This window comes from Lampris incognitus, chromosome 11, assembly GCF_029633865.1.
Source record: "Lampris incognitus isolate fLamInc1 chromosome 11, fLamInc1.hap2, whole genome shotgun sequence".
NCBI classification, from domain to species: Eukaryota; Metazoa; Chordata; class Actinopteri; order Lampriformes; family Lampridae; genus Lampris; species Lampris incognitus.
Genome location: NC_079221.1, coordinates 10,189,693 through 10,205,140, shown reverse-complemented (window position 1 = coordinate 10,205,140; position 15,448 = coordinate 10,189,693). Strand labels below are relative to the sequence as shown.

The 15,448-nt window shown below is 41.0% G+C and overlaps 1 protein-coding gene across 1 annotated transcript; it reads left to right on the top strand.

The window, feature by feature from the left end:
- Window positions 1–710: 710 nt before the first annotated feature.
- u2af1 (U2 small nuclear RNA auxiliary factor 1) lies at window positions 711–15,275 on the top strand. Its single transcript, XM_056289558.1, has 8 exons — window positions 711–785; window positions 2,055–2,142; window positions 11,585–11,651; window positions 12,329–12,378; window positions 12,635–12,733; window positions 12,867–13,000; window positions 13,901–13,993; window positions 14,577–15,275. The coding sequence occupies exons 1-8, from the start codon at window positions 742–744 to the stop codon at window positions 14,731–14,733; spliced, it is 732 nt and encodes a 243-aa protein (XP_056145533.1). The 5' UTR covers window positions 711–741; the 3' UTR covers window positions 14,734–15,275.
- Window positions 15,276–15,448: the final 173 nt, after the last annotated feature.

Below are 15,448 nucleotides of genomic sequence, written 5' to 3'. Positions count from 1 at the left end.
TTAACTACTATCCTTTTTTTGGTGGGGGGGGCGAGAATATGTGATAGTGTGTTGCCTATCACATTTCTCTGTGGAGAGTGCTGTATACATGCCCTCTGTACCCCAAGTACAGAAGGTGGTGTTTTGTTTTGATACCTTTGAAACGCTGTGAAATTATATTTTGGTGATCTGAATGAAAATATAACGACAACTACGTCCTCATGAAACTGGCAAAGACCTAGATCTTTTGGATCGATGCCGTTACTTTTCATATCTGCAGTCTGATATGGGCAGCCTAAACGATACAAAAATACCACCGTATAAATGGGAGGGGATAATTTAATAACAATTGGAATAATAATTGGAATAATTTATCTACTTCCTTTGCAGAGGATTGTGACTCGTTTTAAAATGTATCAGCTTACCCCAACCAGTTCAGAAATCGCCATTGTGACAGAGGTCTGGTGTTGGGTATATATGAAAAACAGCTCCCCAAGTTTTATTTGCACCTCGTTCTTGCGGGTACTGTCGGGGAGGACTGTCAAGAAAGTGTGGGTCTGCGGTTTACCTTCTGGCACATTTCATATAAGCATGCGCATTTAAAGCCACTAAGGCGCAATTACACTACATTTAGTTGAAAGTCTATTACCTGAACTTTTAATAGGGTTTGTAGGCTATTTCGAGGTAGAAGCTGAGTATGTAAATAGAAGCCCTTATTCTGAAAATAAGGGCCCGGAAGAGGCTCTTGAAGGCTGAGCCAAGATGGCGGAGTACTTGGCATCCATTTTCGGCACAGAAAAAGATAAGTAAGTAATTTTGTTTTAATTAGTTTTCTACTTTTTATATTCTATATTCTTCACGCCTTCAAATCTAGAGTCTAATGTGCGCAATCGCATTTCCAAAACTGGTTCAAGGGACTCGAATAACCCGTTCATCGTAAGCTAAAGCTAATGCCGATTCAAGCTAGGTACCGCGTTGGAGCCAATACCTGTGTGGTCATTAATAGCGAATCCGTACTCCAAACTTGAATTATCCTTCATATTATCATGATTCTTCTTATGCTCCATACCATTGTTCATGTTAATTCATCATATACTACTTGAGCGTACAGATATCGTTAAAGCGATCAAACGTTCACAGTCACGTTAACGTGTAGCTAACTTGTCCAATGGCTGAGTCCACACGACGGCTTGCACAGAAAGACTTACTTCTCATAATCTTCATAAATGGCGTATCCTGCAATAAGTCCCGTAAGTAACTTGTGTAAACATTTGACAGTGTCTTTCACTGAGTGGAAGGTGTTATATTTTGGATTTGGTTTCAACGTGGCTATTCAAGGCAGTAATAAATTATTTTTTTCAGGGTTAATGAATGACATGAAGTGGGTTACAGGCTCAGAAGAGGCTGCACAGTGAATCCATGTACAACTTATGAATTTATAGATCTATAATAGCTGCAATTTCTTTAATTTTCCCGCAGATTTTTTTTAACTCAAATATAATCAGAATCGGAATCATGTTTATTGGCCATGTAGGAATGCACAAACATGGAATTTGTCTCCAGTTTCATGGCTCTTTCGGTGTACTTAACAAAATAATAACACTAGAACACAACAATCTTCAGATATATAGACAAGGATTGACTATACAGGCGAAATAAGAGGTGATAAGGTGCAACGGTGCAGAGAATATATCCGAGCTGTTAGAGGAATAGATGTTAGAGTAACCTGCTGACATCTGTTGAAATAGATGTTAGCAGGTTACTTACATACATGCCTGAGGCAGATGGACTTGACAGAGTGTACCAGTATAAGTACAATGTATGGTACACTACATACAGAATGGTTGGATTTATTGATGGTGTTAAGCATTCATTTGAATGACAGCCCGCAGAAAGAAACTGTTGATGGTGAAGATGTTGACAGATGTAAAAAACTATGTTGTTCCCAAATCTGAGACTGGCTTTAAATGAAATGGTTACGGTTGTTATTCTATGCCACAATTGTTCTTCCAAAGTTTAGAGGATTTAATACATTAACTACATAACAATGTTCCTATGTCTGTCTTATCTCAAAGGGTGAACTGCTCATTTTATTTTAAAATTGGTGCCTGTCGACATGGTGACCGCTGTTCTCGATTGCACAACAAGCCAACTTTCAGCCAGGTAAGTTCAAATGTATGATTCTAAAATGTTTTATGTAGGCTAGGTATTGCAACTTCTTGATACCGATAAGCAAAATTATACTACAACGGTTATAGTTACTCTATACTATACTCTATGATGCTATACTATTAAAACTATGGTGAATATAGAGGCTGCGCTCACTTTGGGCATTTCAACATAGTTTGAAGGTTGGATTTTTTTTAAGATAATTTATTGAAAAAAATCTCTGGACATCTTGTGGCTGGGTTTATTTAAAACTAGGAGAGGTACCCAGCATTGCCCAGGAAAATTTTCTCACCAAAACAACCAACACGAGCTGATCTTTACGATATAATCGATGATGAAATATAGGATAATTTATGATGATAAATGAATGTTGAATAAACGAATGTTATTAACGAAAATTATAAAATGTGATCATTTTCAGTCGAGCTTCTTTGCCAATGTGTGTATTAATCACTCAGTGCTCAAGCGCCTCAGGGTAAACCACGTTGCATGTCTTACTATTTGGCGCTAGGATAGAAAGCTTTTCTGCACCACCAGCTCTGGAAGCAGCTACATACAACTGGCCATGTGAGAAACATGGAGCAGAAAGATTTACGTCAATCGTTTTAAAAGTCTGTGCTGGTTTATGGTAAACATCAACAATCAAATGCCCCCCATCACCAATTGCAATTCCACTGTGTAAGAAGCCTAACCTGTCATTTTACAAACCCACCAAGTTCAGTCATAATGAAATAGTAGTATTTCCATAAGAAATGGGGGAGATGTTTTGTTTGTGGACACTACACTCCACCGACACTCGGTGGCACTGTGAGACCTGAGTGGGGTAATTGGCCAGATACAATTGGGAAGAAAAGGGAAGAAAAAAAACAGGTCTTCCTGCTTTTTCTTCTGTCTTTAACATTAGATTTATTTTGGCAGAAAAACAGCATGATTAGTGTGTTGGATGACATATATTTAGTGATGCTGCAGTTCAAATCATCCCACAGTCCTGTTTATCTCCATCATGCACACATTTTCATGTTTAAATTACTTTCAAGGTGATAATTATGGACCAGTTTTATGAGTAGATCATTACACCTCTGTGTAATTTGTGGGTACCATAAGAGACCTATCAATCGGAATTAAGGACTGCAGGTGATGTTTCATAGCTCCACATCTCTGGTTTACAAGTCATGATTTATCAGCAAGGTAGTGGTTGCCTGTGAAAATGTACTAAATCAGCCCTTTGTTAGATGTATCATATTGTTAGTGTAATTATTCCAAAGGCAGTAATTTGATCATACCGTTATTATACGTGGTTCTCTCAGAGTTCCCCGAATGAACTCATCCCGAGTGATCGTCCCAGCTCGGCCCCTCTGTTTAGCCCATCGGTACAACTAACCTCTCATACAACTCACCTTATGGCTTTTCCTTTGCCTTCGCCACCTCTCTCTTCACTTTATGCCACGTGTCCTTGTACTCCTGTATACTCAGAAGTATCCCACTTCTTCTTTGCCAACCTCTTCCTCTGTATACTTTCCTGTACTCCCTCATCCCACCACCAAGTCTCCTTGTCCTCCTTCCTCTGTCCAGATGACACACCAAGTATCTTCCTTGCTGTCTCCTTCACTATTTCTGCAGTGGTTGCCCAGCCATCTGGCAACTCTTCACTATCACCCAGTGCCTGTCTTAACTCCTCCCTGAACTCTACACAACAGTCTTCCTTCTTCAACTTCCACCATTTGTCCTTGGCTCTACCTTCACTCTCTTCCTCTTCTCGTTTTCTTGAGCTCCAAAGTCATCAAACCAACCACCATCTGATGCTGCTAACTATGTTCTCCCCTGTCACCACCTTGCAGTCTCCAATCCCTTTCAGATCGCGCCTCCTGCATAAGATATAGTCCACCTGTGTGCACCTTCCTCCTATCATATATGTCACCTTGTGTTCCTCCCACTTCTTGAAATATGTATTCACCACAGCCATGTCCATCCTTTTCACAAAATCCACCACCATCTGTCCTTCCACATTCCTCTTTGGCATCATACCTGCCTGTAACCCTGGTCACTATTTAGCAATAGGTTGCAGTAGTAAACTAGCTTAATAGGTTATCAATGATGTGAATGTGGACCAATCTCAGAAGAAACTAGGATGGCAAAAGCCCAAGGGTTTGAATATCAATTAAGAGAATTACACACGAAAATGAATTTGTATGAACACACTGCTACACAAAAGTAGCAGTTTAAACATAGACAAAAGCAATTTACCCAAAATAACAAACTAAAATAATAAGGTGCGCAGAAAAGAAAACCCTTTTTTTCCTTGGGCGCAGTCTTTCAGTCGTTGGGTCCAATTCAGTTTGTGTCTGTGTCTGTCCTACCACGTGATGAGCGAGGAAGGGGCTCTGTTTCACAAAGCCAAAATCACTATCAGTCTGGCTCGCCACCCAGTTAACTGGGATCCCTGGAATCTCTCACAGCAGATGCTGCTGTATGACCCTTTATCCCTCAGTGGAGTGGACTACTGGCATCAGATGCTTCGCAGCATCGGAATTTGATCCAACTTGCAATCACCAAAACCTGACCTATACTCAGGTCACATCCACATAGTTCCAGTTACATTCATACACTGTCAATATAGATTATAGCTAACTTCTAATTCAGTGTGAATTATCACCAAACATTAATAATACAGTCTAATTCAAATCACATTTCGTTAGCCTCATAGGATAAATGCCTAAGTCATTTTTTACGATTTTCGGATTATAAGAAAAAACGCATTTTCCAGCAAGTTTGTCAGAGTTTTTAATGCATATTTTAAAAATAGGTTCCTGAAGGAGTATCAACAAGATTTTACAAAAAGATAAACACGACAATGATTACTTAACAAAGAAAAGTGACTTAGGCAATTTTCAAGAAAATAATGTCGTGACTTAGGCATTTTTAATACATGTCATACAAACACTAGGCCTACAGTAAATCAAAGAAATATTAATTATCTTACCAGATAAGGAAAGAGAGAAAGCCGAGCACCAGGAGCCTTTCTTGTATGCAACTTTTTTCTTTATTTTTTTCAACGTAAAAATGCTCAAGTCACACGAGTGACTTAGGCAGATTGTCATTTTTGAATGTAAAAAGTGTTCTGATTGTCTTAGGACATAGGCACTAATCCAGGGTAATGCAGCAGCTTGAGGAGAACACATGTAGGCAGAAATCTCAATTTGGCCAAAAAATGACTTAGGCATTTATCCTATGAGGCTAACGATTTTCAATTGGTTCTGTTGTACAACAAAAATATAGTTTCTAATCAAATTCAGTATAACATGTTAACAAGCTAAGTGTAACAAGTTAACTACATGTCAAAACTTCAGAGTGACATTACTCCAAATACTTCAAACTAACTTTGATTTAAGGCTTCAAATTTACACACATCACATAAGGCACATATATTTTATACTCTGTGAACCTCTGAGGCTGCATAAAAACACAGGATGCACAAATTAAAGTAAATTTCCATGGTCCAGAGGAAAATAATTGAGATTGGCTAACCACGTTTTTCCCATACTCACATGCTGACCGAGCTAGCGTCAGCATGCAGCTTGGGATCGAAAAGCGGACAAACAAGCCAAACACCCACGTGCAACACACCTTGCTTGCATACATTTCAACACAATTGAGCGAACTCAATTATATAATAAAATAGCCTTTTAAAAGAAACTGAACAGTGCATTAAATTGTAAGGAATCAAGTCTAGTAAAATATTTACATTTCTTGTCATCTGCAATTATGCGATCACACGACATCAAATTAACTGGGCTGGAACTAGGGGATTTTGCATTTGTTCCTTCTGTTATGAACTGATTTCTCTCTAGACCATACTCTCAATTTTGGCTCCCAAGATTATATTTGCAATAGATGGTCTGTGTAGACTTGTCCTGAAAGGGATAGCAGGCACCGTCCTCGCCATCGTCAGCCCCGACTAACATGGAATTAGATTCTTCAAATGTATTGTTATGTTTTTACTTCTGTATTAATTGTTGTTTGTTTGCCTGCCCAGGGACTGCAGATGCAAATTAGCGGCCAGCTAACTCTGGTGCAATTGTAAAATTGTGCGTTGTCCCTTTCAAATAAACAATAAACTAAACTAAACTCAATTTGCAATCCTTCTGTTGAAACACGGCCAGTAGTAGTTACTTCAGGCTCAAGTCGTTCCTTTTTTACTTTAGAAGGGCCCACAATACGGCTTTCTCGGGCTTGCTTCGTTCTTAATCGTTTTGTTCCACGAAGAGCACGACCCTCCATTTCTTTCTCGGTAAGAGTGGCAAGAATAGGGCCAGGATGATCCTCCATTGGACCCTTCCCCCCCGAAGAAATGTAAACTGCATGTGTAAGTGGCCTTCTTAATGTCCAAAAGACGACAGAAGTCTTTACTTCCACATGCGTGAAGCCACCTCTATTTTTTCTGTCTTCTCCTGTTTGCATTTCTTTCCCCACTCTGTTAGGCCATCGTGAATCCGATCTACAAGTTCCCCAGCAGCAATGCTTGGTGGCACTTTTTCTAGATTGTTTGGCTCCCTCTATGATAAGATTACCAGCCATCATAAACGCAAATCTTCTGCAAGACCACTTTCGCACACTGCGAAACGAAGAGCTGTTTGTCCGCAAATCAATCCCATGATTCAATGCGTGCTCAAGCCTGTTCTATTTTTAGAATCGCAGTGGCGCTGTCGCAGTAAATTTGTTCCGGCAGGGAAAAAGTTCCGGATGACGCGACAATGGCGTTCTAATCAGTTGTTGGGACTTTAATAATTTGCACTCCTGTGCTCGCGCTAATAACCATTCCAGCCCTATCACAGGACACTGGAATGAGGAAAGACATTAGAATACCATCCTAACAAGTTACAAATGACTGACAGGTTGTTAAATTGTACAGTATTAGTAAGATAGCCGTCTAACTATGCTTTGAAGTATCTAGCTGCTAGCAAGCTAATGTCTGACTACAGCTAACGCGATCGGTAGAGACTAGCTAACTGTTAAGTTTACAGACACCAAAGTATTAAAAAGCAACGTTGATTTAAATCGCTTGTCAATAATATAAATAACAGTAGAACTGATGAGGATTACGTCCACAAAAGCAATGCAGTGGTCTTTGAAAACAGCAAATATAGCCAGAGGTGGGTGGGAGATATGCGGCTGTCCAACTCGCGCTCTTGTAGTCTGAGGTGAAATGACGTCTCATGACAAGCAAAGAACCTCAAGTTAATGCACGAGCGCTCACCAGCCACCTTTCATAGTAACCTCCCTAGCAACGCTGCCACTGAAAATTCTAACCCATACCGAACGCTACCGAAAAGCTGATTAGAACGCAACTTTTTCCCCGGCCGGAACACATTTTTCGCTCCGTGTTTCTTGACAATTTTCACATCCCTAAGTATCTAACAACCTTATTACACTCACCGCTGAGCGGACTAAATCCCACCATAATCCTGCTGGTCCAGCACAGTCGAATTTTGGCATGTTTTGCACACTCGCAGCCAACAAAAGGTTTAAACAAGTGGCTCACTCACTGGCAAAGAACGACACGATGTCGGTCTGCTGTAGAGACTCTCTGCTGATTGGCTACCCTGCACCAGACTAGACCACCTGATTGGCTCACTCCAGTGTCAATCACAGAAAGTCGCGAAAAATCCTGATACCTTTCACAATAAGATGTCAGGATTGTCTCATAACTTTTTAACATTTAAAACTATACCTCCATTACATGAATTATTCTTATAAATCTATTCAAAAAGCAATTTATTTCTTAAAAAGAAATATGGCAGAGGAGGGATTTTTTAAAAAAAATAAATGAAATATTAGAGGAGTGTTCATTAGGCCTGGGCTACATGCCCATCACCTCCTCATCATCTTTGTTCCCTTCATCAACATGCCCGTTGAAGCCCGCTCCAATCGGCACTCTGTCCTCCTTGGGTACCCTCTCCACCAGAATCAGAAATCAGAAACAATTTATTGTCATCTCAGTCATGTACTTTTATACACAAAAGCGACGAAATTTTGTTTCTCCCAGCCCACAGCAGTGCAACACAAAAGACAAAAAAACACATATCCAAAAGAAAACGACACCACCAAAAACATACAAAAACGGAGAAAACAGAAGAAAAAAAAACGCAAACAGTCAACAACACAGTCCATTTAGTAAATTTGTAACACAGTCCAAAAATGTCACTGTTCAGAGAACGAATGGCAGCCAGGATGACTGCCGGAACCGCCGGTCTGCATGGGCTAGCAGTTAGCCTAGCCTGCCCTACTGCCATGTCCAGTCAGACCGCCCTCAGTGTTTCCTCTTCTGGCGCAGCTCCAGGCGGGCGCCGTGGTCTCTGGGCCCACCCCTGACGCAGCAGACCAGGCTCCCTCAGCCGATCCAACGCCAGCTCTCCCAGCTAGACACCTCCCTGATACTCCACACAACAACACAAACGCAGATGCAGACAAAAACACTGCACAGTTGATGCCAGGCAAATCTGCCGGCAGACCGCCCTCGATGTTATCGGAACCACCGGTCTGCATCGGCTAGCAGCTAGCTTAGGGTGCCCTGCATCCCCACTTCCATATCCTGTCAGACCACCCGCGGTGTTTCTTCTTTGGGCGCAGCTCCAGGCAGGGCCATCGTCCCTCGACCCACAGGACGCTGCAGACCAAGCTCTCCCAGCCGATCCAACGCCAGCTCTCCCAGCCATCAAACGAAATCGACAATCGCAGGCATAATTCTTCACACGATGACACAAACTCAGACGTAGACATGGATAAAGACACTGCATAGTCAGAACTGGGGGAGGCCGCTGCAAACATGAGTTCGCGCCGCCATTTTACCACTTCATCCAACTCACTCCAGAATTCTTCTTTCTCTTCCATATGACACCCAACTTGGGGGGCATATGCGCTGATAACATTCATCATAACACCTTTGATTTCCAGCTTCATACTCATCACTCTGTCCGACACTCTCTTCACCTCCAACACACTCTTGGCATACTCTTCCTTCAGAATTACCCCTACCCCATTTCTCCTCCCATCTGCACCATGGTAGAAGAGTTTGAACCCAATTCTGATACTCCTGGCCTTACTCCCCTTCCACCTGGTCTCTTGCACACACAGTATATCTACCTTCCTTCTCTCAAACATTTCTGCCAGTCCCACTCATAGTGCCAACATTCGAAGTTCTCACTCTCACCTCCACATTCTCACCCTTCCTCTCCCGCTGCCTCTGGACATGCCTTCCCTCTCTCCTTCACCCAATAGTAGCATAGTTTCCACTGGCACCCTGCTGGCTAACCGTATCGGTGGCAGTCGTTGGTTACCTGGGCCTCAACCAATTCGGGTATGGAAATCTGATTTATGATCGGCATATTTGATTTGGAAAAGGTTTTACGCCGGATGCCCTTCCTGACGCAACCCTCCCTCACTAAGAACGCACTAGCTTATGCATCCTCAGTGGCTGGGTTGCTATCACTACATAAATAAACTCTTTATTATCTCGTAATAGTTAACTGTGTATCACTGCAACAAAGTGCATTATTCTGGCATTTTCAGTGGTGTAACTGGGAAATTGGGCATGCTTGTTATCATAGAAATACATCATAAGATTGGGGTTTTTGCAACTTCAACTTAGAGGATTGTGATGTTTATTGCAACTTTGGCAAAGTCTGCTCCCTTGCATTCAAAACACAGCTCCGCTCGCTCACCAGAGCTGCTCAAGTCTGCAAATGCGTTCCTCAGTGGCCATCTGTGGCGCCGTAGTCTTCAGTGTTGATAGGCTGTTCCTCGTGACGTGTAACCAGTCAGATAGTGCTGTGGGTGGGACATTACTTGAGACCACAGAGTGATGACTATAGACAAAGGTGGCTGCACCAGAGCCAAAGCAGCGCATTTTTAAATTAATTTATTTTATCAGCAATCAGGGGGGGAAAAAACGATTCTGATAATCGTGAAAATGCTTAATATCGGATCCGACAGGTCAACCTCTAATCAATACACTATTGGCTAGTTTCAGTCTGGGGGTAGAAGACCACTTGTCTTCTCTGTTTCACTCCCATTCATTCAATGGACATTTTTGTTGATGGTATGCCAGCAAGTGCAGGATGACATAGCAAACAAATTATTATATTTTTCAGGAAGAGAACATAATTCTTATGAACATAAAAATAAAATATTTTGTTTTTGTGAATTTCCAGGACATAGTGTGAAATAGATGTAAATTAAGATGAGTTAAGAGATGACAAAAGTGACAATTTACTTTTCATTTTGATGGGGCCCATAAGATTTTTATTAATTTTAAGTACCAGTAAACACCCCACCTCCAGGTGCTGGATTTTTTTTAACTAATTAAATCTTCTTTTTTTTTTTTAGATGTTTAACATGAAAACTAGTCCAAAACAGTGCGGTCTGAAGAAATCATTTAAGAGGAGGGATTTTTTTTTTCATAGGCTTTTTTTTTATGTCCCCCTCTGCAGACCATCTTGATTCAAAACATCCGTAAACCCCCAAACAGAAACAGTGCTCAGACAGCCGACAGCTCTCACTGTAAGTGCCTCTGCTGCTCCAGCCCTCTCTCAGCCCTCCAGGTTTCCGCTCTTCCCCTTTTCAGTAGAGTTTTGATTTCTACGTGGATGCTGGCTGATCCAGGACTCGGTCTGGAGAGTTGGTCACAGTCGAGGGGATGGGGAAGCCAAAAAGCAGGGGAACGTGTGAGCAGTATTGGCTAGGTGAAACACATGAGCTAAGGCTGTTAGTGCCACTGTTGTTGTTTTATTTTATTTGCCTATTTCAACTTGATTGAGAGGAAGCTTTAGAGAAAATGGCACCATACTTCTGACATGGAAAACAATCTGATGCTCTGTCATTAGATGTCATTTGAAGATGACCCTCAGGCATTCCATCTATAAAAAGATACATCCCATGATTTTTAAAAAAAAATATATATTTTTTTGAGGCACTGGTTCCATGGCCTCATGAGAAGACAAATCTACTGTTTTTCATATCCTACATTACTTCGGTTTTGAAATTTGATTTGTTGTTAATTTATCTGAAAAGGTTTAATCGCCAACACCAACGGTAAACGGTAACTTTTGTCAGAAATGTAGCCATAACTTGGTTTAATTGTGATTTTTAAAAGGCTTAAACCTACTGAGTGTTTACACGTGTTGCACAACAAATAGACATTCATTCTCCCATTACAAAGTTTTTAGATTTTCAGCTTTTCAACTTTTGCTTTTGCAGCCTGGATCAATACGGGAGTCATCTCCTCCTCAACCTCATCTCTCCCACTTTTTTCTAGCTTGGGGGTTTATCTGGGGAATATTAAATACTTAATTTAAATGGATGTGGTAAATGGTTTTATTTTTGTACAAGTTCTTAAAAATCTGCCTGAAACCATGTCTAAATTGGAAATTTTGCATTTCAGACAATTGCTCTCCTGAACATTTACCGTAACCCTCAAAACAGTGCCCAGTCTGCTGATGGTTTGAACTGTAAGTTTTCCATCATTTGTCCCTGCACCCACCCCTTAATGAATCTGAACATCATGCTCTATGTAACCAGTAATACATTCTAGATGCTCCAAAGAGCCCACATAGGACTCAGGCCTGAAAAATACTTCACTTAAAGTAATAAGTATATATGAAGCTACCGACTGTAATTCGCAATTGTATCTTGCACATTTACTGCATCAATTGAGGCAAATAAACAAATGAAGGCTGTAACTAATTGCAAAAAAAGTTTGAGAGAAATAGCCTGTTGTCTGAGGATTTAGCCTACCTCTGCCACATTATAGCTATATGTCAGTTCCTAAAACTCAGTTTCTTTCCTTGAGTAAAAATTGTATATTGATGACATTTTTTTGGTTTTTTGATTAGCCCATGTTGTCTATCTAAATCATGTCTTTCTAAACCAGTGATACTCATCCATGTGCCATAGGGAGCCATGTGTCTGCAGGTTTTCTTTCCAACCTGCACCCACATAGCTCACGATGGCACATTATTGAGTATCACTGATGTAACGATAAGGTCTCATTAACTGCAAAAATTAAGGATTTTCACTTATATGTGTCATTTAAGAGCAAAAATGGATCAAAAACTGATATAAAATGTAACTTGAATGAGTCATAGTTTCCTGCGATTTAAGTGCTATTCTATCTTCTTGCCACTAGGTGCCGTCAGTGATGTGGAGATGCAGGAGCACTATGATGAGTTCTTTGAGGTCAGTACCTTGCTGCCTGGCCACACATCAGTCTGAAGTTTGTTAGGAACTAAAAAATGACCACACTTTTTGCCATTGTTAGCATCTTATATGCGTCTTCGCTGCTGAATGAGTTCAGAAGTTTTCATCAATTTATGTTAATTCAGAGTCATTTCTGAAGAATTATACTGGCTGATGTGGTTGTGGAGGTGTGTACTCTTTAATAATAATGTTGCTATCTCCCACACTAACCACTATCCTGACCCCTGTGCTACAGGAGGTCTTCACAGAGATGGAGGAGAAGTATGGCGAGGTGGAGGAAATGAATGTATGTGATAACCTTGGAGATCATCTGGTTGGAAATGTGTATGTGAAGGTGGGTCTCTAGTTTGGTTTTACACAAACGTGTTCATCACTGCTATCCTACTTCTTTTTCTTTTGTGGCATAGATCACAAGTAATGATTTGCTTCTTCCATGCTCTGTCTCTCCTTGTTGATGTCCTTCATAGTTTCGTCGTGAGGAGGACGCCGAGAAGGCGGTGATTGATCTGAATAACCGGTGGTTTAATGCGCAGCCCATCCATGCAGAACTTTCTCCTGTCACAGATTTCAGAGAGGCTTGCTGTCGCCAGTATGAAATGGGGTCAGTATTACACCACACCAGGTTAAAGACGCATTTTATTATCTGCAAAGCTGTCACTAAGTCTCTTATTTTTCATAACATGAGCAGGGGTGGGCAGTAAAACAATAACGACAGATATTTGGCAAATCACACACGAACAGACGACCGTGTTAGAATACAGCTTCACATGATGCAGTTTCATTATGAGAGGTATATGCCCATCACAACACCATGCACTGCTCTTCTGGTTTGGTTAGCAGTCAGTTAAAGGACTTTGACTATGAGTGTCCCTCATAATGAAAGTTCAAGTGAGGGCAAACACAAGAGGCATTCCCAAAAGCCCCCCCCCTCCCCCGGACTCAAATAAAGAATGTCCTTCATGAGAGGTCGTTCTACTTGTGTAACATGGAAATAATTTCAAGTCTGTAAAGAAATGAGCAGGTGAGGCAGGTCAGACATCTGCGAACACACAACTGTCAGTTTTTGCCATTGCAGGGAATACTTTGAGCTTATTTCACCTTTTGAAATAATACTAATAATTCTTAAGTGTGGGCAGAAAGTAAACGATAAAACTTGTGCAAGTTGTCAACCCCAGAGTGAATTGCAAATGGTACATTAGCATTGCGCCATTGCTGTGCCATATGAAAAGGGAACCATGCTGCCATCAGCACTGTCCAGATGAAGTGAGATTTAGCAGGTTTAACAGTTTTAATGCTCAGGGTCATGTCATGTTTTGACAAGAAAGAGAATTTGATTTAGTTTTAGCTTTTCCCCCAGGGGACAAAAGCGTTTATGCACCAGAACTGATTTTTTTTTTGCATGAAAATTTAAAATATCATTTGTTTGCCGACACAAAGTCAGACTTTGTGTTTTGAGTTATTTCTAAAGTAAATGCTACAACCAACCCCGGTCTCTTCACAGGGAATGCACTCGAGGTGGTTTCTGTAACTTTATGCACCTGAAGCCAATCTCCCGTGAACTGAGGAGGGAGCTGTATGGGCGCAGGAGGAAGAGGTATAAATTTCCATTTGATACAGCAATTACACCAAAGCATCTAGCCAGAGCTACTTGTTCAGCTTGATTAGAGCCCGGAGAAGGTGAGGGGGAGCTTTGAAAAATATTCTCCATGAGAGATGAGACTTTGGACATCATTAGTTAAGCCTAATGTGTTGGGCCTGGAACACGCCAGACAAGCGCTGCAAATTACCAACACAGAGAGATGCACTAGGAGTGTTTCTCTACACGTGGCCCTCGAGCTCATCTCATTCATGGAGGTGTACCCTCCATGAATGAGATGAGCTTGAGGTTGAGATTTTGATATTAAAATTGTTCTTGGGGAAGGTTGTTTCAGGCCCCTTAAAAAGAAAACACTGCTAAAAAATCATTCATGAAGGATGCACTCACTACCCGAAGATGAAATGCCTGTACTTATAGACTATATTTAGATTGTGTGATGCATGTTTGACATCCACTAGGTGTCTGATATAATCCAGGTTTTAGGATACCTGGAAAGAGACTGTAACATGTTTTTTTTGGTAACAACCTCAGACAAGAGAAGTTCTTAATCCCCCTGTGTCCTCCTCTCTCTCTCTTGCAGTAGACATCGGTCTCGGTCTCGGTCTAGAGAGAGGCGTTCTCGCTCCAGGGACAGAGGGAGAGGTGGTGGCGGTGGCGGTGGCGGTGGCGGCGGCGGCGGCGGCCGAGACCGTGAGAGACGTCGCTCCAGAGACAGAGAGCGCTCCGGAAGGTTCTGATCCAAAGCGATGGATAACTTTCCCTCTCTTCTACTTCCCTTTTCCCCCAGATGAACTCGGGGCATAATGGAAGGGGGTCACTCATGACCGAAACCATACACAATTGGAAAACATGTTATGTTGATTGTTTTTATTTCAATTTTTTTGTATTTGATTTGTGAAGCAGATATGTGAAGCTTCTCAATAAACTGAATGGTTTTTATGGAGTATGACTGTTCTTTTTCTTCAACTTTTTTTATGTATTCAGATTAAGGACGCATGAAAAAACTGAGTTAATTGTGTGTCCTTTCCTGACGCCTTTTTCAGTAAATCTGTGGAACGGCTCGATGCTAAATATATTCAAAGGAAAACATTCAGAGGAGGCTTTCCTTTTTTTTGTTTCATGGCGCCAAAGAAATGTGGCTCCTCAGTCCAGCCCTATGCAATCATTTGTTGGTATGGAGATTCAGACATGTCATTACAGGTGCCCAGAAGGTAACATTGTTTTGACAAAGACACAGTCAATTAAACTGCAATAAATTGTTTTGTTTTGGGGTTTTTTTTGCAGTTAATTAAGTACCTTAAATTTAGTGTTGAAAACGTCATTGTATTTACATTTTATGAAGAACAGATTAAACTACAATAAATTGATTTTTTTGTAGTTAATTGACAGTACCTTAAGTGTTGAGAGCTTCAATGTATTTACATTTTCATTATGAAGAACAGGATTTTTCAT